The following is a 26,306-nucleotide window of genomic DNA, read 5'->3' on the forward strand; positions in this document are numbered from 1 at the left end:
GCGACCGCTATGTATCGTTCCAAACGACCCTTATGATGATTGGTTGTAAGTCAACCTAGAGACCAGCTATCCTAGTAGCGTGGATACGAGCAGTCTAAGGCTAAAGACTCGAGAGGGCGTGTTAAGCCAGCTGTTTACCACACATGTACCCCTTGAACACCAAGTGAAAGGACACCACACAAGTGTTATGAAAATAAACAGGATATTTATTAAGATTCACAACAGCCCTGTACTCTTTATGAGGACAGGGTACTAAGCACAAACCAAATCTCTTAGGAAAATACTTCAAGTGCACAATTAAAACAAGTGTCCGAGGACACGGAAAGTTTAGAGGTCTCGGGCAGCCCGATAAGGCAAGTCGGAAGCGAGGGACTCAGGACCCTAGAGTAGGGGCTATGCAGGCACCGAAAGTCCGAGTTACCTAGCCACGAGGGCTGCGGCTGCACAAGTCTTACAGGCGTCGGGGTCTTCGCTGACGAGCCAGGAGCCGGAAGAAAAGGAGTTGCTGGCCGGCGACCAGGGATGATTAGTTCGTAGAGATCCAAGCCTGGATCAGAGTTCGTTGACACCTGAAAGCAGAGGGGACCAAGTTCGTACTACTAGCCAGTAGTCAGAGGGTACCAGGAGGGCACCGGTTGGCCGTCACCTCGACTAGGTGAGTGGGCGACGCTAGGCTCTGCAGTCTCACGGACCAGGAGGCGTTGTCGGCGACCAGGATGGAGGTGCGAGCTGTCCCACGAAGGATGATGCTGTCGGCGTCGCTGGGCCCAGGATTGGGGCAACAAGCCTTGGCAGATTTCAGGGCCACGTGGTGGGCCTAAAATGGCGTCTTGAGGGGACCAGGAGGGTCCGGGATGCTTCTCTCAGAGATGGAAGCACAGGCCAGTCTGGAGCAACCAGACCAGCAGCGTTGGTTGTCGGATGTCGTCACAGGAGGGCACAAGCCAGCGGCTAGTGACCGGACAACGTGCTGAGCAGCGAGCAGAAGGGCCCCACGCAGATCGTGGAGATGCTGGGAGGCTGCACTTCGGTGCTGGAGCGGCTCAGGGTCGGGGCTTCTCGGACCCCAGAGCACTCACCAGGGAATTACTTCGATGGTCGTGCTGGTTAAGAAAGCGTGCAGGTTTTGATGATGGCTGGTCCCTCGAGGTCTCGTCGCACCCACAGATCACAGCTGGGCTGATGACGTGGGTAGAGGTCAGAGGTGCCAGGGAAGCCGGTTCTCGTCGAGCTGGGCCGTCGGATTCCTTGAGGAAGGACTTGCAGCAAACCGCAGAGTTCTTAGATGGTGCCCGCGGATGCAGGGTGACTACTCCTTAGTCACAAGGGAGAAATCTTGAGAAGAGTCTCGAATGTCCTTTCGTAGAAAGTAGTTCTTGATTCAAAGATGATCTAATTTGGAAGGGTCCCCGCTCCGGCCTTTATCCTAAAGAAAGGGGTGGGTACATGACTAGGTCCTGCCCTAAGGGTGGGACCAGGAAGGGGGGTAGTTACACCCCTCTCCCCTGCCGGACTTTCCCCAGGCCAGGGCTGGCGCCCCTGGAACTCGTTCTGACCGGCAGATGCGTAGTGAGCACCGGGGTGCCACTCCGCAGTCACCTTCTCGCAAAAGCCCTACCTACCCAGAATACACAAACCCTGTCTGGGACGGTGCGAACACCGCCCTCGACAGGAAACCCTTTGTCCAAGCGCTCCTCGCTGGAAGGACTCCCAGCAGCAGGAGGTCAGACTCGTGTCTGTGGTGGCAGCATCCATTTTGTGGAGCTGAGGCTTTAGTTAACTTTAACCGGGGTTCACAGTTACGTACATGTCGTGTCCCTCTAGAAGGGCGGAATGCTAACCTCGTCGCCAGAATTGGTGAGGGGGCAGCATCCCGATTCGTATGACACCTTACTCGACATGTCTTGATAACGCGACACCGAAGTTACCGATGTGGTACGCGTTATCATGGACCAGCCATTGGGTCTTTGTTCCGCAAGCTGTAACCGGGCTCGGCTCGGGCCATAACCTAGTTCACACGAGCCCACGCACTCTGCCTTCAGGATTGTCAAGGCCTGCCATAGGAGTGACTGATAGGAACTCGGGCGTCCATTGTACGGTTAGATATAGGGCTACTATACCTAAAGCAAAGGGTGATTACACGACTTTGCCCCAGCTGTCATGCAGCCAGTTGTGTCAAATTTAGGAGGCCAGCCAGGGGTGGCATAATACATGCTGCAGCCCCTGGCGGCCCTGGGTACACCTATGCCCTGCGTTACGGGGTCTGATAAGGTGGCCCAGTACCAATTGGTAAATGCACCTAGGGTACATGTCGTAATTTAGAAAGAGAACAGCCAGGCTGTGGGTCTGATTGGCAGGCCCACAGCCAGAGAAAGTCGTAAACCAGTGAAACAAAAGCAAAAAATCTGGGCGATCATAGGATTGCAGACCCTACTCTCCTACAGGTGCGTTGTGGCGATAGTAACGGGTGAGGTGTTTAACCCGCTGTGATGTATCCAGGCAGCTCCATTTGTGGCAGTAGTAACGGGTGAGGTGTTTAACCCACTGTGATGTATCCAGGCAGGTGCATTGTGGCAATAGTAACGGGTGAGGTGTTTAATCAGGTGTGATGTATCCATGCAGGTGTGTTGTGGCAGTAGTAACGGGTGAGGTGTTTAACCCGCTGTGATGTATCCATGCAGCTGTGTTGAGTCAGTAGTAACTAGGTGCAAGGAAGGAGAATTGCTTTAATTTCTCCTTCCTTTTCCAACTTTGCTTGCATGGTGCACTGTGCAACATGCATACAAGGTGGGAAAAGGTGTTTCTCATGTCTAGGCATAGTATTTTGTACAGGAAGGGTGTCCTTCCTGTACAAAACCGATACTGGACTCACACACGCACACACACATCCTAGCGCTCTGGTGCTAAGGTGTATGCATGGTGCAGGGCCGCTGTAATCAGTGCTGGTGTAAGGGAAAGGGAAGGAGAGAGCCATATCTTTGAAAATATGGTGCTCTCCTGCTCCCTCCCTGTCGCACAATGCATCGCAGCCTCGCGGGGAAAGGTTTGCGCTGCATTGTGTGGAGATTTGGTAAATCTCCCTCGAAATGTCTTTTACAAACAGTTGAACATTGTGAATTCTCATTCCATTATGTTTCAATTTAGTAATTTTAAATATCTTTTCATCTAACAGAAAACAAGCCTTGAATGTGTGAAATGACCATCAATAATGAAGCGAATGCTGTAAATCTTCAATAATAGCAGAAATAATGAGCTACAGTATTCAGAAAAACACCAGCGCAGTCAGCGACAGAGGAACCTGCACACAAACTGACAAATCCCAGGTGAAGTATCAAGGGAAGTTCAGTGATTGTAAGAGTCTGAGCAGTGCACCTCCAAGCCACAAGACGAAGAAATGACTTTAGGAAAATTAAGGCAACAACAATAACAAACCGCCTCCTGGATAAACAAGTGTCCAACACCAGCTCTGATCATCGGAATGGTATGATGTGATTACCACAGTGCTCTGTTTTCTAAAATGATGACGAGCCATCATTCCGTGCTCTAGGTGAATTGTAAACTCTTTCAAGGCAAACCACAGTAACCAGAGAAGAGCACAACAGAGCGGAGCCAGCCAACTGACGGGTAATGGAAAGAGGAGTTCTTCTATCTACAATACAACAGACTGTCCCAATTTGCACCGGCCAGACGGAAGATACATCTTTACCCGCAAGCGTGCATTGCCATAATCCAATCCAAAGGCTCAATCGCCTATAAAGACACCTTCTACGTATTAGGAGTGTGGCAAATATTTGGTGGCTATTGCATTTTTATTGTTAAAACAGAAATCAAACATGCAAAATACTGCACACATATAAAGTGTGAGTGTAAAACACAAGTGCTTTATCAGCCATGTTGGCCCATCATGAAATGCAGTCATGGGATTTAGACAAAAATATACCCAACTCACAGGCAGTAACCAAGAAAGAAGAATCATACACATGCAGCAAGAGCTTGCTTCATCAGCATACATACACAGGACAAAAACCATTCAAGTGTAGTGAATGTGTAAAGAGCTTTAGTCAATTATCACACCTTCAAAAACATAATCGAACACACACAGGGGAAAAGCCATTCAAGTGCAGTGAATGTGGGAAGAGCTTTAGTAGGTTATCACACCTACGAAGACATCAACAAACACACACAGGGGAAAAGCCATTCAAGTGCAGTCAATGTGGGAAGAGCCTTAGTAGGTTATCACACCTACGAAGACATCAACAAACACACACAGGGGAAAAGCCATTCAAGTGCAGTGAATGTGTGAAGAGCTTTAGTCAATTATTAGACCTACAAAGACATCAGCGAACACACACGGGGGAAAAGCCATACCATTGCAATCAATGTGTGAAGAGCTTCAGTCAGTTATCAAGCCTTCAAAGACATCAGCGAATACAAACCAGGGCAAAACCCTATCATTGTAGTGAATGTGACAGTAGTTTTAGTTACTCTTTAGCATTAAGGATTCATCAGCGAACTCACACAGGAGAAAAACCATACAAATGCAGTGAATGTGCAAAGTGCTTTAGTCAGTTATCACACCTAAAAAGTCATCAGCGAACACACACGGGGGAAAAACCATTCAAGTGCAGTGAATGTGCAAAGTGCTTTAGTCAGTTATCATACCTAAAAAGTCATCAGCGAACACACACGGGGGAAAAACCATTCAAGTGCAGTGAATGTGCAAAGTGCTTTAGTAGGTTATCATACCTAACAAGTCATCAGCGAACACACACAGGGGAAAAACCCTATCATTGTAGTGAATGTGACAGCAGTTTTAGTTACTCTTCATCATTAAGGATTCATCAGCAAACTCACACAGGGCAAAAACCATTCAAGTGCAGTGAATGTGCAAAGTCCTTCAGTCGGTTAACAGACCTAAAAAGTCATGAGCGAACACACACAGGGGAAAAACCCTATCATTGTAGTGAATGTGACAGTAGATTTAGTTACTCTTTAGCATTAAGGATTCATCAACGAACTCACACAGGAGAAAATCCATTCAACTGCAGTGAATGTGAGAAGAGCTTTAGTCGGTTATCAAACCTACGAAGACATCAACAAACACACACAAGGGAAAAGCCATTCAAGTACAGTGAATGTGCAAAGTGTTTTACTTTCTCATCACACCCACAAAGTCATCTGTTGACCCACATAGGAGAAAAAACATTCAAGTGCAGTGAATTTGCAAAGTGCTTCAGTAAGTCATCACACCTATAAATTCATCAGCGGACACACACAGGAGAAAAGCCATTTAAATGCAGTGAATGTGGGAAGAGCTTTAGTCAGTTACATCACCTACAAAGACATCAGCGAACACACACTGAGGAAAAACCATATCAGTGCAGTGAATGTGGGAAGAGCTTTAGTGGATTAGAAAATCTACAAACACATCAGCAAACACACACAGGGGAAAAACCATACAGTTGCAATGAATGTGAAAGCATTTTTAGTCGTTACTCAACATTAAGGATTCATCAGCGAATACACACAGGGGAAAAGCCATTCAAGTGCAGTTAATGTGAAAAGTGCTTTAGGCACTTATCAAGCCTCCAAACACATCAGCGAACACACACAGAGGAAAACCCCTATCATTTTAGTGAATGTGACAGTAGTTTTCGCTTCCCTTCAGCATTAAGGTATCATCAGCAAACTCACACAGGAGAAAAATCATTTAAGTGCAATGAATGTGGGAAGAGCTTTAGTCGATTATCAAAGCTGCAAAGTTATCAGCGAGCACACACGGGGGAAAACATTGAAGGGCACTGAGAGTGTGAAGAGCTTTTGTTAATTTTCGATCCCAGATAGCCCTCATGAATACACTCCTTCATTTAACTCATATGGAAATAATCCTAGAGATGCAGAGACTTCGGATGAACTTAAGAACATCTAAAATAATATTGAACCATCTGAGGACATAGACAAGAGCAGAACAGTGAGGTTATTGTGAGAGGAATGAATTATGGAAAAAGATCAAATTCAAAATATGTGGGACATTCAAATACCAGATGATAGAAGACCGGACTAGCAGTAAAGTAGAAAACAGATAACAGTATTTGCAGGATTATAAAAGTGTTTTTTTCCTGTGATTGTTCACTTCCGTTCACATAGCAGAGCTTCATGTTGTACTAGGATACACAGTGGGAGGCTAGCACAATGTGGACTAAAAGAAAAAAAACATTGTTCATTTTTATTTGGTGAAGAAGAGATACAAAGAAAAACATTCAATCGCACCTGATCACACTACCTGTAAAAGCAACACTGAACAATACTTGGACTAACAACTATATTTTTTAAGCTAACTTGTCGGATTAGTGATAAAACCTATAAACCAAAAACACCGAGAGTGGCCATTTTGTCAGGGCTCTGGAGATGGGAATCTTAATTGGTCAAATGTATGTATTAAGTAAAACGTTTGCCAAAGCACTCTGTAAAGTAACGATGTTTTGTACAATGACAATATACAAGCACATTCCAGAACACCAATATGACAGAAGTGAGTAAAATTCCACAAGATGAGTAAATCTTGGAGTCTTTTTAATGAAGAGTACAGCCAGCCGACACGTGTTTCATCGCCTTCGCGATTCCTCAGGGCTAGATGGCCGTATCAACATCAGAAGGTCGCTTAGCTGGTGATAATTCCGACCCAGCCGGGCCTTCACTAGTAGCACTAGTTTGAGTGCGTCCAGAAGCAGTGACAGTCCTATTATATATATTTCAAGGAGTATACGTCTAAGGAGGGCTCGGAAATCACTCGAGGTTCTTCACCAAAACTTAGCTACCTTCTGTGGTTAAACAGAGTGCAGGGTAAATTCTATGTCAGGTAACCTGATGCGGTTCCAAGCGCAAAGTCCAAGCGTGTACGCAAGCTCCCCAATTTCAAGTCAATTGCCAACAACCTGATGCGGTTTCAAGTAGGAAAATTATCAAGCCGTGTGCGGCGTCTTCAGCGGTAACAGACGAGTGAAGCTGTTCCGGGCCCGGTTCCGTGTCCAAACACGGAACCGGGCCCGGAACAGCTTCACTCGTCTGTTACCGCTGAAGACGCCGCACACGGCTTGATAATTTTCCTACTTGGAACCGCATCAGGTTGTTGGCAATTGACTTGAAATTGGGGAGTTTGCGTACACGCTTGGACTTTGCGCTTGGAACCGCATCAGGTTACCTGACATAGAATTTACCCTGCACTCTGTTTAACCACAGAAGGTGGCTAAGTTTTGGTGAAGAACCTCGAGTGATTTCCGAGCCCTCCTTAGACGTATACTCCTTGAAATATATATAATAGGACTGTCACTGCTTCTGGACGCACTCAAACTAGTGCTACTAGTGAAGGCCCGGCTGGGTCGGAATTATCACCAGCTAAGCGACCTTCTGATGTTGATACGGCCATCTAGCCCTGAGGAATCGCGAAGGCGATGAAACACGTGTCGGCTGGCTGTACTCTTCATTAAAAAGACTCCAAGATTTACTCATCTTGTGGAATTTTACTCACTTCTGTCATATTGGTGTTCTGGAATGTGCTTGTATATTGTCATTGTACAAAACATCGTTACTTTACAGAGTGCTTTGGCAAACGTTTTACTTGATAGGAGTAGTTCTGTACTCACATGAGTGGTTTGGGTTTGTCCACTCGCCAAATAGCACCTGGAGACTTTATGTCACTTTGAAACTATATGCGTATGAATTGGCAGTGCGCCCTTTTACTGGCACAAAAACCTTCGGTCTTCTAAATGTATGTATTACTATTAACAAATGCCACTGCAGTCTATTTAATGAACTAAAGCGAAGCACAGGTGTTCAAGAAATAACCTATTTTTAGATATAAAAGAGCATATACCTTGTTTTTAAGTAACGTTTGCTGCATCTTTTACACACTGTTTTCGGTTGATGGATCAGCTTGTGCCTCGGGCCCTATAACTAAGTGTGACCCGTGGCTCCTCCCCGACTTGGCTCTCGCTATGAATTTTGCGACTTGCCAAACTCTTCTTTTTACCAGAATTGAGCCATTGTAAGCAGCAGACTCTGTTTGAAGAATGTGGTGAAATAGCAAAATCCCACATCAAAAGCATATATGTGCCAGGACAATCCGTTGCACTCCCAGCAACTCATCTTTCACACTGATTGTCCCTTGTCCTCAAATGTTCTGAAGGATTTGTCGTATGAATGCCAGAAGTGGCAGTGACATTCATGAAGGTAAAGCTAACAGGACTGTGTGAGATATAGAGAGGGGTAGAGAAAGAGAGCTAGAGAGACAAAGAAAGGGGGAGAAAAAGAAGGAGAAATGGAAGGAGGGGGTACGGCAGGTGATTTGTATTCACCTAAAAATGGAAGAAGCAGCCGAATACATGTCGATGTGTGACATCACCAGAGAAATGGGCTGAATACCTGTGAATTTATATGTTTATTTTTAATACCTATAGACCCATGTCATGCCAATAAACAGGGCACAACCAAGGAAAATAGTGAAGGAGCCCATTATCATATGCAAATCACAATGTCACGTAGTGACGTCACAAAAAGTGATGTCAGGCCCTTATAATAATTTTCACGTGAAAGGTCGATGGCATGTTTTAAAAACAAAAAACAAAAAGCAGAAAATAATATAAAAATACGTTTTTGGTTTCAGTTATTATACATCATGTGTCAGGGTCTAGAAAAGGGGCGCACAGCTAATGATTAGCGCTTAGTGTGAATCCATTCGAGTAAGGTGTGAGGTGCAAAAAGGTTGAGGGGATAAGCCCTATAACCCCCCAAGGACAATGAAAGCCTACGCTACCACTGTATATAGTATAAAAAAACAGATCACCTATGCACACTCTCGTTAATACATTCATTGTGTCAAAGTGGACATAAAGGCAAAGGACACAAAGCCTATTAAATACATTGCAAAATAACAGATCTTATTCTTGTAGTAGGTTGATCCAAAAGTAGTGTCTTTAATTTTCTACAGAGACCAGCAGACACGTGTTTCGTCGCTCAGGGGATAGAATACCGTGACTCCTCAGGGCTTCAAATGTAAAAATTGTCCTAGTGTAAGTCGCTCTGTCGGTGATAATTCCGACCCGACAGGGCCCAGGACTTGTAGAAGGGTGAGGTAAGTCGTTCCGGATTTCTATAACTCCCAGGATACACAGATGCTGAGAGAAAAAAGTGTTGAATAAGAGGCCTGGAAAACTTCAGCCCAAATTATGGCAATTCCGGGATGTGTCAAAATGTGCATGAGACAATATTATAGAAATGTTACAGCTTTTGATTTAACACCTTTTTTCCTTCTTTTTTTTAATTTTTTCGCTATAAGTTCATTGGCTTTAAAGACATGCAATGTTATGAATATAGCATCCTTAACCATATAATTTATTCATTTCTTTTTTGAACATGCAAACTACAAGGTCATTGTGTAACATTGAAATCATGCACCAATAAAAATAATATAAAAAAAAAGACAACGATGCGTGCGGGAACGCCAGCTTCTAACACTCAGAAACTTTCTTTGCTGTTCGCATCAGCAAAACCATCAGCCTGATTACTGAAGGTACATATTTATATAGGGAGGAGTCACTTTAGTCTGGTGCTCAATTACATGTGCAGATGTGACTTTGGTGGTTCCTGATAACTGAAAGGCACATATTTGTTTACATACCATTTCATATATGTCTGATTTCTTATTCCTATTATAGCGCCTTCTACCCTCCCTTCCTTGTGTTGACCATTTATTTAAATGTGATATTGTGTTGGTAGATCTTAGATGTTCTGGGGTGTATCTAGAATGTTGTGTTCCACTGCTTTTATCTCTCGAGCCAGATTTGTAACCCTTTTGAGCGGGATCGAGTCCCCCTTTTCCCATGTAATGCTTTTTCAAAGTTGTAGTTCGCGATTAGACGTGATAACCACTGACAGTACACTGGCGGGGATGGAGCTAACCAGGCTGATGTTAGGGTAAGGCGATATATTGCCATACTTATAAAAATTAGTCATTCTCTGGGCATCCCTTGGGTCTCCTGATCTACCCCTAGTCAGATCAGGGCTGATGAAAGGTTTATATCCCTTCTTAGGGTCTCTTTAAATAAATTTGTAATGTCAGATTTTAAGATATTTAGTGTTGTACAGGACGCCAGCATATGCTCTAAATCCGCCTGGGGCAGCGAACATCGAGGGCATAAGGTCCCCTTCCCAGTTCCCCATTTAGCTATCCGTTTTTGGCGTATAATAAAGTGAAAAGCAAGTTTTATAATACTGCGCCTGAAGTCGTGCTGGTTTTAAAAGCTTCTGTGCTAGTTCAGTGGGGTATTGAAATAAATAAGCATGGGCGAATTTTGCGAATTCGCGGTCTGCGAATTTGCGGATTTGCGAATTCGCAATCCGCAAATTCACGAATTCGCACGAATTTACGGATTTTTTATTTTTGCGTGTTCGTGGGGAACTTTGCGTATTCGTGTTTTTTTTTTGCCTGGTTCATCACTGCCACCCTCTCGTTTTTTATGCCCTTCTGCCCTCTTTACCACTTAATTTTGTGCCTTTCTGCCCTCTGCCCCACTCTTGTTTGTGCCCTTTTGCCCTCTGCCCCACTGATTTCTGTGCCCTTCTGCCCTCTGCCTAACTCATGCCCTCTGTCCCACTTTGTGCCCTTCTGCCCTCAGCCATAAGTCAGCTTCAACAGGAAGCACTAATAGATAAAGTATAGCAGGTGCTTGAGTTGAAAGTCAAATTAAGTTACACAGTCATTAATCACCCCAAGTTTGGGGTGATTAATGATTGTGTAACTGAATTTGAGATTCAACTCTAGCACCTGCTTTACTTTATCTATTAGTGTTTCCTGTTGAAGCTGACTGTTGTAACTATTTTAGAGGCTCTGGCAGCTTGCTGGCGCCATTCTAAAATAGTTACAAAAAGTCAGCTTGAACTTTTGACCCAATCCGTTCCGCTCGCGGATTTTGCGGGAAATTCGCGAATCTCGCGGATTGCGAATTTACCGAAAATCCGCAAAATCCGCGAGCGGAACGGATTTTCCGCCCATGCTTAGAAATAAATCCTCTGAGATGCCTATTTCTTCTTCAGGGAGTTAAGCGAATTATATACCATTCCGATTGATTGATTGATTATTCTGTCTTAGTTTATCTATAATGGAGATATTTAAGAATCCTATTGGGCCTCCACCCTTCTTGCTTAGAAAATCACGTATTTGTAAATACTTAAAAAAATCTTTTCATTCTAATACATATTGTGGAAGTCATGGGTCGCACTCCAACTCCACCCCCCAGCGGGTGAACCCCAGGAGCATCACGGTAGATGCAGTTTTATAGCGAGTGCGCTATTTTCGAAAGTTTGTGTGTTCAAGCAAGTTTGCAGCACCAACTCTGGACACCGGTGTTTCGGAATTGTTGTTCCTTGTCAGCAGAGTGTAGGTCGGGCAGGGGTTTGCTGTGCAGGCTGCCAAGTGTTCTCAGGTTGATACCTCTCAAGGCGCGTGGGTGCGGGATCTGAGCTCGTCAGCTATTAGCTCAAGGGAGCCATTTAACTGGAAGTCATGGGTCGCACTCCAACTCCACCCACCAGCGGGTGAACCCCAGGAGCATCAGGGTAGATGCAGTTTTATAGCGAGTGCGCTATTTTCGAAAGTTCGTGTGTTCAAGCAAGTTTGCAGCACCAACTCTGGACACCGGTGTTTCGGAATTGTTGTTGCTCGTCAGCAGAGTGTAGGTCAGTCAGGGGTTTGCTGTGCAGGCTGCCAAGTGTTCTCAGGTTGATACCTCTCAAGGCGCGTGGGTGCGGGATCCGAGCTCGTCAGCTCTTAGCTCAAGGGAGCCATTTAACTGGAAGTCATGGGTCGCACTCCAACTCCACCCACCAGCCGGTGAACCCCAGGAGCATCACGGTAGATGCAGTTTTATAGCGAGTGCGCTATTTTCGAAAGTTCGTGTGTTCAAGCAAGTTTACAGCACCAACTCTGGACACCAGTGTTTCAGAATTGTTGTTCCTCGTCAGCAGAGTGTAGGTCGGTCAGGGGTTTCCTATGCAGGCTGCCAAGTGTTCTCAGGTTAATACCTCTCAAGGCGCGTGGGTGCGGGATCCGAGCTCGTCAGCTCTTATCTCAAGGGAGCCATTTAACTGGAAGTCATGGGTCGCACTCCAACTCCACCCACCAGCGGATGAACCCCAGGAGCATCACGGTAGATGCAGTTTTATAGCGAGTGCGCTATTTTCGAAAGTTTGTGTGTTCAAGCAAGTTTGCAGCACCAACTCTGGACACCGGTGTTTTGGAATTGTTGTTCCTCGTCAGCAGAGTGTTGGTCGGTCAGGGGTTTGCTGTGCAGTCTGCCAAGTGTTCTCAGGTTGATACCTCTGATGCACGTAGGTGCGGGATCAGAGCTCGTCAGCTCTTAGCTCAAGGGGGCCATTTAACCGGAAGTCATGAGTCGCACTCCAACTCCACCCACCAGCGCGTGAACCCCAGGAGCATCACGGTAGATGCAGTTTTATAGCGAGTGTGCTATTTTTGAAAGTTCGTGTGTTCAAGCAAGTTTGCAGCACCAACTCTGGACACCGGTGTTTCGGAATTGTTGTTCCTCGTCAGCAGAGTGTAGGTCGGTCAGGGGTTTGCTGTGCAGGCTGCCAAGTGTTCCCAGGTTGATACCTCTCAAGGCGCGTGGGTGCGGGATCCGAGCTCGTCAGCTCTTAGCTCAAGGGAGCCATTTAACTGGAAGTCATGGGTCGCACTCCAACTCCACCCACCAGCGGGTGAACCCCAGGAGCATCACGGTAGATGCAGTTTTATAGCGAGTGCGCTATTTTCGAAAGTTCCTGTGTTCAAGCAAGTTTGCAGCACCAACTCTGGACACCGGTGTTTCGGAATTGTTGTTCCTCGTCAGCAGAGTGTAGGTCGGTCAGGGGTTTGCTGTGCAGGCTGCCAAGTGTTCTCAGGTTGATACCTCTCAAGGCGCGTGGGTGCGGGATCCGAGCTCGTCAGCTCTTAGCTCAAGGGAGCCATTTAACTGGAAGTCATGGGTCGCACTCCAACTCCACCCACCAGCGGGTGAACCCCAGGAGCATCACGGTAGATGCAGTTTTAAAGCAAGTGCGCTATTTTCGAAAGTTCCTGTGTTCAAGCAAGTTTGCAGCACCAACTCTGGACACCGGTGTTTCGGAATTGTTGTTCCTCGTCAGCAGAGTGTAGGTCGGTCAGGGGTTTGCTGTGCAGGCTGCCAAGTGTTCTCAGGTTGATACCTCTCAAGGCGCGTGGGTGCGGGATCCGAGCTCGTCAGCTCTTAGCTCAAGGGAGCCATTTAACTGGAAGTCATGGGTCGCACTCCAACTCCACCCACCAGCGGGTGAACCCCAGGAGCATCACGGTAGATGCAGTTTTATAGCGAGTGCGCTATTTTCGAAAGTTCTTGTGTTCAAGCAAGTTTGCGGCACCAACTCTGGACACCGGTGTTTCAGAATTGTTGTTCCTCGTCAGCAGAGTGTGGGTTGGTCAGGGGTTTGCTGTGCAGGCTGCCAAGTGTTCTCAGGTTGATACCTCTCAAGGCGCGTGGGTGCGGGATCTGAGCTCGTCAGCTCTTAGCTCAAGGGAGCCATTTAACTGGAAGTCATGGGTCGCACTCCAACTCCACCCACCAGCGGGTGAACCCCAGGAGCATCATGGTAGATGCAGTTTTATAGCGAGTGCGCTATTTTCGAAAGTTTGTGTGTTCAGGCAAGTTTGCAGCACCAACTCTGGACACCGGTGTTTCGGAATTGTTGTTCCTCGTCAGCAGAGTGTAGGTCAGTCAGGTGTTTGCTGTGCAGGCTGCCAAGTGTTCTCAGGTTGATACCTCTCAAGGCGCGTGGGTGCGGGATCCGAGCTCGTCAGCTCTTAGCTCAAGGGAGTCATTTAACTGGAAGTCATGGGTCGCACTCCAACTCCACCCACCAGCGGGTGAACCCCAGGAGCATCACAGTAGATGCAGTTTCATAGCGAGTGCGCTATTTTCGAACGTTCGTGTGTTCAAGCAAGTTTGCAGCACCAACTCTGGACACCGGTGTTTCGGAATTGTTGTTCCTCGTCAGCAGAGTGTAGGTCGGTCAGGGGTTTGCTGTGCAGGCTGCCAAGTGTTCTCAGGTTGATACCTCTCAAGGCGCGTGGGTGCGGGATCCGAGCTCGTCAGCTCTTAGCTCAAGGGAGCCATTTAACTGGAAGTCATGGGTCGCCTCCAACTCCACCCACCAGCGGGTGAGCCCAGGAGCATCACGGTAGATGCAGTTTTATAGCAAGTGCGCTATTTTCGAAAGTTCCTGTGTTCAAGCAAGTTTGCAGCACCAACTCTGGACACCGGTGTTTCGGAATTGTTGTTCCTCGTCAGCAGAATGTAGGTCGGTCAGGGGTTTGCTTTGCAGGCTGCCATGTGTTCTCAGGTTGATACCTCTCAAGGCGCGTGGGTGCGGGATCCGAGCTCGTCAGCTCTTAGCTCAAGGGAGCCATTTAACTGGAAGTCATGGGTCGGACTCCAACTCCACCCACCAGCGGGTGAACCCCAGGAGCATCACGGTAGATGCAGTTTTATAGCGAGTGCGCTATTTTCGAAAGTTCTTGTTTTCAAGCAAGTTTGCGGCACCAACTCTGGACACCGGTGTTTCAGAATTGTTGTTCCTCGTCAGCAGAGTGTAGGTTGGTCAGGGGTTTGCTGTGCAGGCTGCCAAGTGTTCTCAGGTTGATACCTCTCAAGGCGCGTGGGTGCGGGATCTGAGCTCGTCAGCTCTTAGCTCAAGGGAGCCATTTAACTGGAAGTCATGGGTCGCACTCCAACTCCACCCACCAGCGGGTGAACCCCAGGAGCATCACGGTAGATGCAGTTTTATAGCGAGTGCGCTATTTTCGAAAGTTCGTGTGTTCAAGCAATTTGCAGCACTAACTCTGGACACCGGTGTTTCGGAATTGTTGTTCCTCGTCCATCCATATCCATAATCCATATTGTGTCTTAAGATTTTCAAAAGTGATTATATCAGTGAGAGAATAAAAATCTCCAAGCTTGGATAGGCCTTTGTCAATCCATCTCCTGATTGTGGGGTCTTTAAAGATTCCGGGCAAGTTAAAGTTATTACTGATCGGGGTATAATAATTCCCACGGCCCAATCCTAGCATCTTCCGGAATGCCTTCATAGTTTTATATCCTGCTGCCAGCGTCTTATAATGTACCTTATTGTATTGAGAATCATTCAAGAATCTCCAGGTCCATCCCCAGACCTGTTTACCCATTATTAGTTCTATAGGTGTGTGGATATGGTTAAGTGAGTCGTCTAGTGGCTTGTGGGAGAAAAGGGTGTGATTGTGTAAAAGAGTAATTGCCCAATAGTAAAGTTTAATGTTTGGTAGAGCCAAACCACCCCTATCCTATGGTAGAGAAAGGAACCTATATGCTCTTCTTAGTTTCCCATATGACCTAATTAACCGGGAAAACATATCTTCGATCTTGTTTATACATTTGGGATTAAATTCTAATAGAATAGCTCTTATAAGATAAGAGATCTTAGGGAAAAAAGCTTTTCGATTATATTACATCTTCCGATTATTGAAAGATGCAGATTATGTAGTCGCCTCAGTTCTGGTTCTATTTTATCAATCATGGGGTCGATATTTGCTTCGACTAGCTTTTTGATATTGGCGGTAATGTCTACCCCCCAATAAGTGGCGTTTCCTACCTGTCTCACGTCGTCACCCATGTTGACGTTTTTCCAGATATTCTGGGTTTTGTTTCGATTTAGGGAATATCCGGCCAAAAGGCCAAATCTCATCGCCTCTTGCTCTACCTCTGCCATAGATTCTATCGGGTTGGATATTACAAGCGCTATGTCGTTGGCATATGCCAATACATATGTTTCCCAGTCTTGACTGATTATCTCTTGTCTCAACCTTCAATAGGATTGTGCTCGTGTCCAAATTCTCAATGGTTTCATCCAACATCAAACACATTATTGACAAACGCTGGGAACTAATTAAAGAGGAACTAGAGTTTAATGGTCAATGTAATGTACACACTATCTTTTTAAATTGGTATAGGTTTATTGTAACAAAATACACATGAGACTCATACGATTAAATTAAATTGTATGAGGTGAATTACAGAAAACTTTGTTGATTATTGATTGTTGTTCAAAATTTGTGTTACTGACTGTATTAATCCCCCCACTGGCTCCTGTGAGTCCAGGCCGCCTTTCTGGGACCTGGCCACTCTTGATATCTTGATCTCCAGGCATGAAGGTGGAGGATCTTCAGGGCAAGCGTGGGTCCTGCCCCTCTCGATCTCCAGACATGTAGGTGGAGGCTCTGCAGGGCAAGTGCGGGTCCCACCCCTCTCGATCTCCAGACATGAAGGTGGAGGCTCTGTAGGGTGGGGTGCGGGTCCTGTCCCTCAATTCTCCAGATATGAAGGTGGATGCTCTTCAGGGTGAGGTGTGGGTCCCGCCCCCTTAATCTGCAGACATGAAGGTGGAGGCTCTGCAGGTCGAGCATGGGTCCCGCCCCTCTTGATCTCCACACATGAAGGTGGAGACTCTGTAGGGCGAGAGCGGGTCCCACCCTCTCGATCTCCAGACATGAAGGTAGAGGCTCCGGAGGGCGAGTGCGGGTCCCACCCCTCTTAATCTCCAGGCATGAAGGTGGAGGCTCTGGAGAGTGAGGTGCGGGTCCTGCCCCGCTCAATCTGTAGACATGAAGGTGGTGGTTCTGCAGGGCGAGTGTGGGTCGCACCCCTCTCGATCTCCAGACGCAGAGGTTGAGGCTCTGTGGGGCGTGAGTGGGTCCCGGCCCCTCAATCTGAAGACATGAAGGTGGAGACTCTGGGTGGTGAGGCATGTGACCTGACCACTCAATCTCTGGACATGAAGGTGGAGGCTCTGCAGGGTGAGGTGCTGGTCCCGTCCCCTCAATCTGCAGACATGAAGGGGGAGGCTCTGCAGGGCGAGCGCGGATCCTGCCCCTCTCGATCTCCAGACACGAAGGTGGAGGCTCTGCAGGGGGAGGCCCGGGTCATGCCCTTCTCAATTGCCAGACATGAAGGTGGAGGCTCTGGAGGTTGAGGTATGGGTATTGCCCCTCTTGATGTCCAGACATGAAGGTTGAGGCTCTGCAGGGTGAGGTGTGGGTCCTGCCTCTCTCACTCTTCAGACATGAAGGTGGAATCTCTGCAAGGTGAGGCACAGGTCCTGCCCTTTCAATCTACAGACATGAAGGTGGGGGCTCTGCAGGGTGAGGTGTGGGTGCCGCTCCTCTCAAACTCCAGACATGAAGGTGGAGGCTCTGCAGGGCGAGGTGCGGGTCCTGCCCCTCTTGATCTCCATACGTGAAGGTGGAGGCTCTGTTATGTTATGTTAAATTTTATTTATTCAGCGCACGTACGCCCGTGGGCTTCATGGCGCTATCGAAGTTTGTGAGAGCACAGCATAACACTTAAAAGTACATTTTCGCAAGGGTACATTTCGCACTTATTTAGGAACAGGCCTGTCTAAAAAGCCATGTTTTATAGGCCTGTCTGAAAGTAAGAAGAGTGTTGCACTGTCTTAGAGACAATGGCAGGGAGTTCCATAAGGAGGCGGCAAGGTAATGAAAACCGCTACCGCCCTGACGTTTTTTCTTAAATAAGGGGACCATTAGCAGTTCTTGGTGGGCCGAGTGAAGGTTACGTGAGGGGGTGTATTTGCATACCAAATTCCTTATGAATTTTGGGACCCTTGCCCTGCAACGCTTTAAAAATAATGCAGCCGGCTTTAAATGCAACTCTCTGGGCTACCGGCAGCCAGTGAAGATTTTCCAATCCTGGCCTAATGGATTGCCATTTAGGTTGTTTACAAATGAGCCTGGCTGCCTGGTTCTGGACATACTGTAATCTCTTTAGCTGACCTGCTGGAAGACCTAGGTACAAACTATTAGAAAAGTCAAGCCGAGATAAAACCAAAGCGATAGTTACCTGAATCAAAGCCGAATGAGTTAAAAAATGGGCAATTTTCTTTATTTTTCTCCGTTAAAAGAAACTGGATGAAACTACCGTCCCTATATGACCTTTAAGCGATAGATCCACACAGAGAGTCACCCCTTAGCTCTAAACTGTGTGGGATTTGATGGGAGGAATTCCCTTATCAGATGGCCAGAAATGGGGTCCCCAGCTAATTTCACTTTTCCCGGGCAAGTTAAGTTCTGTCTTGCCCGGGTTGAGTTTAAGGTGATTCAGATTCATCCATCTCTGGATATGGGACATAGTTTCTTGAAATACCACCACGGCATCAGGGGAGTCCAGAGAAAAAACAAGTTGCAAGTCATCTGCATAGTTAAAAATTGTAACTTTGTGGTTTTTCAGAGAATACAATAGAGGGCGTAAATACAAATTAAAAAGTAGCGGGGACAAAGATGATCCCTGCGGAACTCCACAGGTAGAAACAGTTTGAGACGTCATCAACCGCTCCTTCAACTCCGCTACCTTCCCAGAAGACTGGAAACACGCTGAACTCACCGCCCTTCTGAAAAAACCAACAGCAGACCCCACCGAACTCAAAAACTACCGCCCCATCTCGCTTCTTCCTTTCCCGGCCAAAGTCATCGAGAAAGCCGTCAACAACCAGCTCGCCGCCTTCCTCGAAGCCAACAAATCCCTCAACCCCTCACAATCTGGCTTCCGAGCAAAACACAGCACTGAGACCGCCCTCATCGCAGCAACAGACGACATTCGAACTCTACTGGACAATGGAGACACAGTCGCCCTCATCCTCCTCGACCTCTCTGCAGCATTCGACACAGTCTGCCACAGCACCCTTCTACAACGCCTCAATAACATCGGAATCCAAGGAAAAGCACTTGAATGGATCACCTCGTTCCTCACCGGAAGAACCCAGAGAGTCCGCCTTCCTCCATTCAAGTCCGAGGCCTCTGAAGTCATCTGCGGCGTACCTCAAGGATCCTCACTCAGTCCCACCCTCTTCAACGTATACATGAGCCCCCTCGCGGCCATCGCCCGCCAACACAACCTCAACATCATCTCTTACGCGGATGACACTCAACTGATCCTTTCTCTCACCAAGGACCCCAGCACCGCCAAAACTAACCTACACGAAGGAATGAAAGAAGTCGCCGAATGGATGAAACAAAGCCGTCTGAAACTGAACTCAGACAAAACAGAAGTCCTCATCTTAGGTACATCCCCCTCTGCCTGGGACGACTCCTGGTGGCCGGAAGCCCTCGGAAAAGCACCCATCCCGACAGACCACGCACGGAACCTAGGCGTCATCCTGGATTCTTCACTCTCAATGAACAGACAAGTCAGCGCCGTATCCTCTTCCTGCTTCAACATTCTTCGCATGCTCAGAAAAACATTTCGCTGGATCCCCTCCGAAACAAGGAAAACAGTCACCCACGCTCTGGTCACGAGCCGACTGGACTACGGAAACACCCTCTACGCAGGTACCACCGCTAAACTCCAGAAGAAACTCCAACGAATCCAAAACGCCTCAGCCAGGCTCATATTAGACATCCCACGCAACGAACACATCTCTGGTCACCTTAAAGACCTCCACTGGCTACCCGTCAATAAGAGGATCACTTTCCGACTGCTTACCCACGCACACAAATCACTCTACGACATCGGACCAGATTGCCTCAACTCTCGACTGTCCTTCTACACCCCCTCCCGCCAACTACGTTCTTCCAGTCAAGCCTTCGCCACTGTACCTCGCATCAACAAGACCACCATGGGAGGCAAATCCTTTTCATACCTGGCTGCTAAAACTTGGAACTCACTCCCCGCTTACCTTCGCCTCACCCAGAACCACCTAGCGTTCAGAAAGCAGCTTAAAACGTGGATATTTGACAAATAATCCTCCCCCCCTCCTAAGCGCCTTGAAACCCTCTGGGTATGTAGTGCGCTATACAAATTTTATGACTTGACTTGACTTGACTAAAAGGGAAATCAGCCTGTGATTCGTAAGGTCATATGGGTCAATGCCGGATTTTTTGGTTAAAGGGATCAGCAGAGCACGCTTGAACCTACTGATTACCTTGCCCTGTGCGAGTGATTCATTAAATAAAGGGAGAATTTAGAGCTCTCCCTAGCGAGTGCAACTAGGGCTGTGAGCTTGGTTGTTGGAAAATATTACTTTGCTGGTGGAATACCTTTGCTAAATTGTTTTTAGGAGCATTTTAAAATCGAACATCTTTTTAACTTTGGGGGCTTTAAAATTGTAATTATCATGTGAATAGTAATTCAGGAACACTGACACCCTCCACACGCTCTTAGTCCTTCTTCCCTGCCTCGACCAGACGTTTTTAGAATCGGTGTCTGGCGGCGGTGGGCGCCATCTTAGGTGTGGCTGGGGGTGCGCTCTAGTCGCGCCGGCCTCCCACCCTCCTCACTCCCTACATAATGTGCATCATGGCCAGACGGCGCAGCGGGCTGGTGCAGCGGGCGCGCCGGATGCGCGCCGAAGCCGCGCCTAAGCCAAGCCCGTCTGCGCCCGTCCTCGACCGGACACGGCCTAGGGCCACTACCCCTGGCCCCGAAAGCCGAATTAACTGGAGCAGGAGTGATTTAGTAAGTCTGTCCTCCTATACTTGCACACCAGGCCACCATAGTATAAAAGTAGGGGAGGTTGAAGGGTGCAGACATTGCCAATTCCGTTTTTGTACATTGACAGCTGATTCCCGGGATAGTTGTCCTTCTCTGTCCTGTGGTCTGATCAATGTGAGGTCGCTCCGATGTCATAAGCTTGACATATACGATCTCCTTGCGGATATACAACCAGATCTGCTATTCATCACAGAAACGTGGCTGGATGCCTACTCTGACCCCGACGTTATTCAGGCACTACCAGACGATTACCGGATGGTGAGACTGGACAGACCTGAAGGCAGAGGGGGGGAATAGCGATTGTTTTTAAACGGCAACTTGCCTGTCAATTGGAACCAGTCCATTTGACGGGAAGTGAGGCTGGTGTCTTTACCATGAATATTGATGGGAGCACGACGGTGAAGGGCTATTTAATCTACCGCTCACCGGGTCCTCTGGCAAGGTTCAAAGGCAACCTTTTAGAGGGCATCACGGAGACAGCGATGCAGAGAGACAAGTTTCTGTTACTCAGAGACTTGAACATGCATTTTAAAGATTTGTCCGACAATGGAGCAATGGAGTTCCGCCAAGAACTTCAAACCCTACAGTTAGAGTTAAAGGGGCAGCTTCCAACACACCAGCATGGACACCTGCTAGATCCAATATTCGCCAACTGGGAGGAAGTCACGGTGGCTTCTCCTGTGCCCCTGCCTTGGACCGATCACTTCTTTGTACCATTCTCTATCTATCTTCCTAAACGAAAAGCCACTGACCCCACCCCGCTCAACTACCCCAGGCGTAAATGGGCTAGGTTTTCCCTGCCAGAGTTCAATAAGGCTCTTACCGCAGGGGGGCCCCCTGGAGGTGACGATGCGGACACGGCAAATAAATTGCTTAATGACCGTATCACGGCCGCCTTGGATTGCACGGCCCCATTAGGCCGGTCGAAGGAGGGCGCCCGTAAACAAAGAACTGCACCATGGTTCAACGAGGCACTGCGATGTGCAGAGAGGGACTGTAAGCGTGCAGAAAGACAGTGGAGAGTGGCCTATGATAGCCAGATGAAAGAGAGATACCTCGTCAATAGACGGGCTTATCACAATCAGATTAGGATAGTGAAAGCCGCCTATTATGCTGACAGGATACTGGGTGCAGAGAACTCAGTTAAGGAACTGTTCAGTGTATATAAATGCCTGGCCGTCCCTAAAGCCTCCACAGGAGGGGAAGACCATTCAGCAGCTACCTGTAATCAAATTGCTAATTATTTTGGGGACAAGGTGTCCAAGATCTACTCTGCCTTTCCTGCCCAACCCTCAGTAGGGCACGAATTGGAAGTATTAGTAGGAGAGACAGCTGGACAAAACATGCTGCTCAACTTTACCACCCCTCCAGCAGAAGATCTAATTAAAATATGCAGTTCAGTGAAATCGGGCCTCTCCTAAACGGCTGGGGGATAGCCTGATGACACTCGAACCCTACATTAGGCATCTGCTGGATGTTTCCTTCCGGTCCAGTTCTATGCCTGAGGTATGGAAACAAGCTGTGGTGCTTCCCCTCCGCAAGAAGCCCAATATCAGCTTTGAGAAGCTGGATAATTTGCGCCACATCTCCCTGCTACCCTATTTTTCTAAAGTGGTGGAGAAGGTGGCCAACGTGCAGCTAATGCAATTTGTGGAGAAGACCAACCTTCTTCATCCCACCCAATTCGGGTTTCGGCCTCGTCATTCGACGGAGTCAGCTCTCCTCATGGCATCCGAAACCATCAGGCAGGGTGCTGACGAGGGCCAGACTATGGCCTTGATCCTTCTGGATCTCAGCGCTGCGTTCGACACTGTAGCACATTCCATCTTGCTACAGTGTCTGAACAAAGGAGGGGTGAGAGGTGCAGCGCTGAAATAGACCCAATCATTCCATTCTGGCCGAGGTTTCCAAGTCAGGCAGGGCGACTGCTACTCGGAGCGAGTAGCCTTGGACCAGGGGGTGCCGCAGGGCTTTTCCCTGAGTCCAACTCTTTTCAATCTCTACGTTGCCCCGGTTGCCACCATAGTGGAGAGTCACGGCCTGCGCATGGTGTCGTATGCCGACGACACGCAGCTGGTCATCTCCCTGTCACGTGCGCCCAGTCTCGCGGCGGACATCTTCAGAGCATGCATGCAAGATCTTGCTGCCTGGATGTCTGCCAATTGCCTCAAGCTCAACGGAGGCAAGACTGAGGTGCTGGTCGTGGGGGGAGGCCAGGCGGCGTGGACGTCGGCGTGGTGGCCACCATGCCTGGGACCAGCACCAATCCCCTGCCAGGAGGCGAGGAATTTTGGTATCTGGTTCGATCCCAACTTGACCTTCGGACCCCAGATCAATCGGGTGGTCGGATCATGCTTCGGGACTCTCTAGAGCCTCAGGAAGGTTCTGAGTTTTCTGCCTATCAAAGCACGCCAAACATTAGTGCATGCATTAGTTACATCGAAGATGGACTATCGCAACCTTCTCTATTTAGGGACCTTAGAGAAGAATCTGAGCCGCCTGCAGGTTCTGCAGAATGCTGCTGCCCGACTGGGGCTCAGATTACCCAGAAGAGCAGCCTCCAAAGCGGCGCTCCAGGCCCTGCACTGGCTCCCGGTGAGAAGCAGGGTGGAATTCAAAGCACTCTGCACCTGCCACCGGATTGTAAATGGTAAGGCACCCCTTCCACTGCAGGGACTGCTGACACAATACGAGCCTTCCCGTTCCCTAAGATCTTCCGGCACGGGGCGCCTGTCTATTCCCAAGGTGTCTAAAGCTCGGATGGGAAGAAGATCTTTTTGGTATATGGCTGCGTCAAGCTGGAATAAACTTCCTGTGGCGCTGCGTCTAGAACCATCAGAACTTATCTTCAGAGCCAAGTTAAAAACATTATTATTTACCCGGTAACAGGTTCCCGCCTTAGCACTTCTCCCACAGCACTTGCTCCTTAGCGCGGGGACACACCGTTGTGCGTCACCAAGCGCTTTATAAAACCCCCTATTATTATTATTATTAGAATACTTTGAGGGATAGCAAGTCCTATTTCTTTAAAGATATAGGGCGGGCAGATATCATCAGGCGATCCAGATTTAACACGCGCAAAGAGTTCAGAAAAGGTTTTAGGCTCAATGGAAGAAAAGGTGTCTAGTTAAAAGGATTATAAAATATGTCGTCTAGTGGAATTAGAGTGGGAGAGCTAATTATATTCTGTTTTATGGTGACGATTTTTTCCCTAAAAAATTCATTCAATGAGTCACATAATTTTTGGGTAGGAATAATCGGGGGAGCTGTCCTGTCATCATTACAGAGATCGTTCACTGTATCGAATATCTCCTTTGATTTATTCAAAGAGTTCATGATCTTTGCCGAAAAGTAGTCGGTTTTATGTTGTAGAAGAATTGTTTGACATATTTTCCTGGCGGAGCAATAGATCTCTTTATCCTGTGATAAATAGTTAGCTCTCCATTTCCTTTCTTTTTGTCTAATCTCGAGTTTTAATTTCTTCAATTCTGGAGTGAACCATTTATGGGCATCCCTCCCCCGTGATCTGGAGAAGTTTACCAGGGGAGCGTGGAAATCTGCAGCTTGGCACAGCCATTGTGAAAGTGTCTTTTCACTGGATTCTATATCCTCACATTGAGGGGGAAGGGTAGTGGCCAGAGTATTTAAGAATGCAGGTAAGTCCAAGGACTTCCATTTCCGAATTTCTCTGCCCGCCTGTAGCCTAGATTTGACAGTCCCATTGATTGTAAATGAAAAATGTATAAAAAAGTGGTCTGACCAACTACAAGGACGTATAAAGGGCGAAGGTAGGAACAGATTGTATGACCAAATTTGATCCAGGCTATGGCCCTTCTGATGAGTATGAGAATGTATGTTTCAGGTTTATATCCAATAGTAGGTCCTTGAGTTCTGCTGCTTGAGAGTCTAATGCCACATTATCAAACCAATAATTCAGATCCCCGATTAAAATAATTTTAGAGTAATTAATAACACAGGAAGCCAGTTGTTCTGCTAAAAGTGAAGGAAACCTGGCCATACACTGAGGAGGACGATATAGTAAAACTAATAATAACGCAGGTTGGGGTGAGGGTCCTGCCTCTCTCAATCTCCAGACATGAAGGTGGAGGCTCTGCGGGACGAGCGTGGATCCCGTCCCCTCAATCTGCAGACATGAAGGTGGAGGCTCTGCGGGGCGAGCGCGGGTCCTACCTCTCTCGATCCCCAGACATGAAGGTGGAGGCTCTGCAGGGCGAGTGTGGGTCCCGCCCCTTTCGATCTCCAGACATGAAGGGGGAGGCTCTGTAGGGCGAGCGCGGGTCCTACCTCTCTCGATCTCCAGACATGAAGGTGGAGGCTCTGCAGGGCGAGCGCGGGTCCCGTCCCCTCTCGATCTCCAGACATGAAGGTGGAGGCTCTGCAGGGTGAGTGTGGGTCCCGCCCCTTTCGATCTCCAGAAATGAAGGTGGAGGCTCTGTAGGGTGAGCGCGGGTCCTACCTCTCTCGATCTCCAGACATGAAGGTGGAGGCTCTGCAGGGCGAGTGTGGGTCCCGCCCCTTTCGATCTCCAGACATGAAGGTGGAGGCTCTGCGGGACGAGCGCGGCTCCCGTCCCCTCAATCTGCAGACATGAAGGTGGAGGCTCTGCAGGGCGAGCGCGGGTCCTGCCCCTCTCGATCTCCAGACATGAAGGTGGAGGCTCCGCAGGGTGAGCATGGGTCCTGCCGCTCTCGATCTCCATACAAGAAGGTGGAGGCACTGCAGGGTGGGGTGCGGGTCCAGACCCTCCTTTCTCCGTATATGAAGGTTTAGGCTCTGGAGGGTGAGCTGCATGTCCTGCCACTCTCAATCTCCAGATATGAAGGTCGAGGCTCTGAAGATTGAGGTACACGTCCTGCCTCTCTCAATCTCCATTTTAAACAACAGTTGTTCCTAGAACAAGGATTCATTTCTTAAATGAATATAGACGCAATAGCAACTATATTTTGGGGACATGTCCAGCCGGACAGAGGTCTAATTTTTACTTGATCAATAATATTAGACAGTTTTAACAAAACAATACATGAAGTGGGACACAAGCCTGTGTCCTAGTTAGAAATATACAAACAGGAAGGGAGAGAACCAACAGGGTGTTCAGGCACAGCTTAATCGTCGGTGTTCGAGCTGTAGGCTTAGATAGGGCAGGTGTGGAAGGAGCCGGTGGGATTAGCCGGTGAGAAGCGCTTGATCGCGGGGTATGTATCCAGGCAGAATCGCCGTTATGGATGAGGCATGGACCGTTCAACCGCGGCGTCTCATCTGATACATTCACACAGATGAGACGCCGCGATTGAACGGTCCACGCCTCATTCATAACGGTGATTCTGCCTGGATACAGACCACACGATCAAGCGCTTCTCGCTGGCTCATTACCCCCGGCTCCCTCCACACCTGCCCTATCCAAGCCTACAGCTCGAACACCGTCGATTAAACCATCGCCATTGCGCCCTGGAAATCGGCCCTGTATACTACTCTGAACACCGTCCCCAGGCTGGACAACCCCTTAATTTTTGCCCATGAGCGTACCTTTAACCCCTTAATCTTTGGGATAAACAGGCTAATACAATTTTAGGCATGTATCTCATGTACTGATGATGATCCAGATATCCTCATGGATGGATCGAAACGCCGTTGACACCTAATAGGTTGAGGCTCTGCAGGGCGAGC

The 26,306-nt window shown here is 48.0% G+C and overlaps 1 protein-coding gene across 1 annotated transcript in view; it reads left to right on the forward strand.

Annotated features, from left to right (window-relative positions):
- Window positions 1-26,306, forward strand: part of LOC147666722 (uncharacterized) — a 245,197-nt gene that overhangs the window by 134,641 nt on the left and 84,250 nt on the right. Inside the window, exon 2 of the mRNA XM_086948932.1 lies at window positions 4,493-4,816. Within this exon, the coding sequence (XP_086805058.1) occupies window positions 4,493-4,816 (324 nt within the window). The remainder of the gene's footprint in view (window positions 1-4,492; window positions 4,817-26,306) is intronic.

Source organism: Lissotriton vulgaris, unplaced genomic scaffold (genome assembly GCF_964263255.1).
Source record: "Lissotriton vulgaris unplaced genomic scaffold, aLisVul1.2 SCAFFOLD_1154, whole genome shotgun sequence".
Classification (NCBI taxonomy): Eukaryota; Metazoa; Chordata; class Amphibia; order Caudata; family Salamandridae; genus Lissotriton; species Lissotriton vulgaris.